We start from the raw sequence: 4577 nt of genomic DNA, 5'->3' as shown, positions 1-4577 counted from the left end.
TCCCACGGGGCTGCCTCTGCCTGGCGCTGGCAGGCTCCTCATTCAGCACTTTGCTCTGCTCCAGGCGAAAAGCGCGGACAGCGCTTTGGTTGCTCGCGAGCAAGAGACCGCGGCGCGGGGCGAGCCAGCAGCAGCAGGGGCAAGTTGCAAGATTGCCGCAAGGAAGAGTTACAATCTGGTGAAGAAGAAGCTAAACAAGACGGTGCGTTTGGCGCGGCTGCGGGAGGAAGAGATGCTCCGGGACTCCGCTTCGGCCCCGGAGCGGCCCGTGCTGGCCCGGGGCGCGCGGGGCTCGGCCGTGGGGCGCGCGGGGGAAAAACGGACACCCGGGCAACAGACACACGGACACGCGGACCAACGCTCCCAGCGCTTCAGCGGCAGCGGCGGCAGCGGCAGCAGCGGCAGCAGCGGCAGCAGCAGAAGAGCAATACAGGAGCAGCGGTTCTTCCAGACCCTCTGCGTTCCTTTTCCTGTTCCTCCTCTCCTTCTCCCAGTGTCCCGCATCCCCTGTCCCGCTCTCCCTTCAGTGCTCCACCCCCTCCGCCCCTTCCGCGGCCTCCCTCTCCCCATGCCAGGCGGGGCCATGCCCCCGGCCCGCCCCCGGCCCCGGGCGGGACTGCGCCCTCCCCGCCCCCGGGCGTCCCGCCGCGGTCTCGCCTCCGCCCGGCTCTTGCCCTACTGGCGGTGGCGCCGCTGGGCGGGCATCAGTGCCTGCCTCTTGGGCAGCACTGTTAGCCTCTGGCTCCGGCTGGCCCGGCCCCGGCTGGCCCGGCCCCGGCTGGCCCGGCCCAGGCCCCGGCCCCGGCCCCGGCCCCGGCCCCGGCCCCGGCCCCCGCTCCTCCCGGGACCCGCCGAGGAGACAGACGGCGCGGCCGCTCCCGCCGCGTCCGCGGCGTCTTCCCCGGTCCGAGCTCTTCCGCTCGGCAGCGCGGCCCCCGCCCCCGAGCCGCCGGTGTCCCCTTCGAAAGAGGCAACATCTGGGGATACCCGGCCCGGGGCGGTTGAGGAGCGCCCGGCGGCCGTTCCTGGCCCCGGGCCGAGCGCTGACAGCCGCGTCTCGCCGGCAGGGAATGCGCTGCAGGGCCTAAGGGAGCGCTACCTGGAGGGCTCGCTGCTGGGGCGCGGCGGCTTCGGCAGCGTCTTCGCGGCCACGCGGCTCTCGGACGGCGCCCCGGTGAGTGGCGGGGCCGGCGGCGGGCGCAGGAGGAGGGGGGCGGAGGAGGGCGCAGGAGAAGGAGGATGGGGCTCGGCAGGGCGGGCGGCGAGCTCAGCCCGCCGCTCCCCTTGGCTTGCAGGTGGCCATCAAATGGGTGCCACGGACCCGCATCCGTCATTGGGGCGAGCTGGTGAGTGAGCGGGGGGGGGTGGGGTGGGGGTGGTGGGCAGCGGGAGAAGGCGGGGCATGACGGGCGGGGATAAGCCGAGGCCCGGGAGGGTGGAAGGCGCCAGGACGCCTCGGGGGAGAGCGGGCGTGGGGGCAGCGGAGGGCGCAGAGCATCCCGGGCTGGGCGAGGGCTTCCCGAGCCCTGGCACGGCATCAGCCCCACTGACGGCATCGTGCTCCTCCCGCAGCCCAACGGCACCAGCGCACCACTCGAGGTCGTGCTGCTGGACAAGGTGTCCACCGGCTTCCCTGGTGTGGTGCAGCTCCTCGAGTGGCTCGAGCTCCCCAGCAACGTGGTGCTGGTGATGGAGCGGCCGGAGCAGTCTCAGGACCTGCTCCATTTCATTCGAGCGCGGGGCTTCCTGTCCGAGGAGGTGGCACGGGAGCTGTTCCGCCAGGTCCTGGAGGCCGTGCGGCACTGCACCAGCTGCGGGGTCCTTCACAGGGACCTGAAACCAGAGAACATCCTGGTTGACCTGGCCACGGGCCAGGCCAAATTGATTGACTTTGGCTGCGGCACCTACCTGCAAGACACAGCCTACACCAGCTTTGCAGGTGAGTCCTCGCCGGGGTAGGCTCCCGGTGCCGGCATCTCGCGGCCCAACCTGGCTGTGGCAGCGGGGATTCTCCCTTTTGATGCCAGTCATGGGACCGAGTTTTCAGCCCAGTTGCTTTTGAGTGCGGGTGGCCGGGGGGGCCATCTTCCAGCCCTGCTGGCAGCCTTTGCCAGCCACTCTGCCCAGGACTGGCGCTGGGGCTGGGGCAGCCAGTGTGACAAAAACACACCCGTGGGTGGGGGTAGCAGAGAGGGGGGGGCCAGAAGCTGTGCACCCGCCGGTTTGGTGTGCAGGCGAGAACCGGCTTGGACTGCTCAGCTCGCCTTGTTTGCCTTGGCTTCAGAATGTTTTTTTGGGGCAATGCAGGCAGGGAGGGTGAAGGCATGGTTTTCCCACCCCCGGCACTGAGCGGGTTTTCCCTTTGCATGGAATGCTCGGGCCTTGCCAGGGCTTCCGCTGCCCTCTTGTGACACCGGTGGCTTCTTTTACAACCCCCAGTTTGTCCACAAGTCACAGGCGCTGGCGAGAGGGCAGCGGGTCATGCCGCGTGCCACTGGTGCGGCCCCGCGTGCCCAGGGATGCTGGGGCGAGGCTCCGGGAGCAGGCAGCATCCCGCTAATGAAGTGCCTCTCTATTCCGTAGGAACACCATCGTACAGCCCCCCGGAATGGACCCATTTTGGCTGGTACTACAGCGAGGCAGCTACCGTCTGGTCCCTGGGCATCGTGCTGCACCAGATGGTCTGCGGGCGGCACCCGTTCCCGAAGGGCCGGAACATCAGCTGGGGCCAGCTGTCGCTCCCAGAACGGCTCTCTCAAGGTGGATGCTCATCCCTGCGGCACGGGGGGAATTGCAGTACTGGGAGACAGCAGCGGGCTCATGAGCATCCCGCTCTGGCAGGTGCCGAGGAGGTGGCACATGCCCCGCTCTCCTGCTCTCCTCCAAAACAAAGAATGGATGGGAAAGTTCAGGCACAGCTCGGAGCCCCCATGGCATGGCCTGGGCATGGCAATAGTGGGGCAAAGCGGACAGGAGCCTTCTGCAACTGACCGGCGCTTTCTGGTTTCTCCCCACAGACTGCAAGGAACTGATCAGATGGTGTCTGTCCCTGCACTCCTTGGACAGGCCCTCATTAGAAGACCTGTCGTGTGATCCTTGGCTGCAGGATATTCATCATCCATAGAAGAAGGGAGAGAGCCACAGGCACACTTTGATCCAGGGAGCCAGTAAGTTACAGCTCCACACGTGCCTTGGCCAGAAGAAGCCAAGAAACGCAGGCTTTTTTGCCCTGCCTGTATCGCTGCGCAGGGGTCGTCAGATGGGGACCCGCAGCCCTTGTGCTGGCGCTGAGCTGCTCTTCCCAGCACTGGTGGCCTCCGTGCAAGCTGCTTTTGCTTGTCCTGCTTCACTGACAGCCGGGGCCCTGGGTGGGGCACTGACAGCCTGCTCTCAGCCGCAGGGAAGAAGGAGCCCCTGGAGAAGCTGTACTCCTGCTGCTGCTGGAGACATGGAGGACGACGTCAAGGATGGCAAGCTCTTCCTCGACCTGGCCACCGGCAAGCTGAAGATGATGGGCTTCGATTCTGGCACCTTCTTCAAAGCCAGGCTCCACAGCGAATTTACAGATGAGTCCACAGCCAGGGGGATGCTCCCGGATTTGGGCATTGCACGGCCTGGCCGGGAAGCAAAGGTTCCCCCCTTGGCTGGGGCGGATGCAACTAATTCTTCAGCCGGCTGCCAAGCTGCTTTTCGGCAGGGCGGGCGGGATGGGCTGGGGTGCTTAGGAAATGGGAGTTGGCCCCTGGCCCTGCCAACAGCCCCCACCACCCACTGCTCCCCGGGCTGGGGCTGGGGCTGGGGCAGCCAGCCCGACACAAACAAGCCCCCATGGCAGGAGCAGAGGTGGCACTCCAGGAGCTGTGCACGGGCTGCTTTGTTTTGCAGGAAAGGAAGGGCTTGGGCTGCTCCACTCCGCTTGTTTGCTTTGGGCTCGCTGTGCCTGTTGGGGATCAGTGCGGGGGGGAGGGGAGAAAGTGTGGGCTTCCCTCGCCCGAGGGTGGGTTTTTCCCCAGCATGTAGGGAAGGTTGGGCCTTCCTCAGGCCCCCGACAGAGAGAAGACTTTTTACCTTTTTTCTTGTTTCTCCTTTTTGTCTGTAATCCCTTTTCATTAATTTGTTGTTGGTTTTCCTTAAAGGAAGCGTTGTAGGTGGTGTCCAGTCTGGAACGGGAAGTGCTTGGGACCAGCTGCGGCGTGGATGGGACGGGGCCTTGGAGAAGGCCGAGGACATCGCTTGGGAGCAGCTTTTCTTCCGGCGGCGGGTGGCGTGCGGTGGGTCCCCGTCTTCTTGGCACGGCTGGGATAAGGGCTTTTGGGAGATGGCAGCGAGCACAGGAGCATCCCGCTCTGGGCAGCTGCTGAGGAGGTGGATCTGCCACGGCTGGCTGCGGGCGGTGGCACGTGTCCTGCCATCCTGCTCTCCTGCCAAAGGCAGCAGTGACGGGCGGCTTCGGGCTCCGCTCTGAGCGCGGCCAGCACGGCCTGGGCACCGCGGGCGGCTGGGACAAGGGGGACAGCAGCCTTCAAGTGACGGGCGGTTTCTGCTTTCTCTCCTTGCAGCCGGGCTCTGTGGATGCT

At 66.4% G+C, this 4577-nt stretch overlaps 1 protein-coding gene across 1 annotated transcript; it reads left to right on the top strand.

Moving 5' to 3' along the window:
- The first annotated feature begins 568 nt into the window (after positions 1-568).
- LOC138100951 (serine/threonine-protein kinase pim-1-like) lies at positions 569-3124 on the top strand. Its single transcript, XM_068998788.1, has 5 exons — positions 569-1174; positions 1296-1346; positions 1573-1939; positions 2584-2760; positions 3018-3124. The coding sequence occupies exons 1-5, from the start codon at positions 569-571 to the stop codon at positions 3122-3124; spliced, it is 1308 nt and encodes a 435-aa protein (XP_068854889.1).
- Positions 3125-4577: the final 1453 nt, after the last annotated feature.

Source organism: Aphelocoma coerulescens, unplaced genomic scaffold, assembly GCF_041296385.1.
Source record: "Aphelocoma coerulescens isolate FSJ_1873_10779 unplaced genomic scaffold, UR_Acoe_1.0 HiC_scaffold_172, whole genome shotgun sequence".
Taxonomy (NCBI): Eukaryota; Metazoa; Chordata; class Aves; order Passeriformes; family Corvidae; genus Aphelocoma; species Aphelocoma coerulescens.
This window is presented reverse-complemented; position numbering and strand designations above follow the sequence as displayed.

Excerpts from the sequence above, each read along its gene's own strand:
- LOC138100951 (XM_068998788.1), top strand. The coding sequence starts at position 569 with ATGCCAGGCGGGGCCATGCCCCCGGCCCGCCCCCGGCCCCGGGCGGGA. Across the intron at positions 1,347-1,572 it reads TCCGTCATTGGGGCGAGCTG|CCCAACGGCACCAGCGCACC; the intron begins GTGAGTGAGCGG and ends CTCCTCCCGCAG. Across the intron at positions 2,761-3,017 it reads CCCAGAACGGCTCTCTCAAG|ACTGCAAGGAACTGATCAGA; the intron begins GTGGATGCTCAT and ends TTCTCCCCACAG.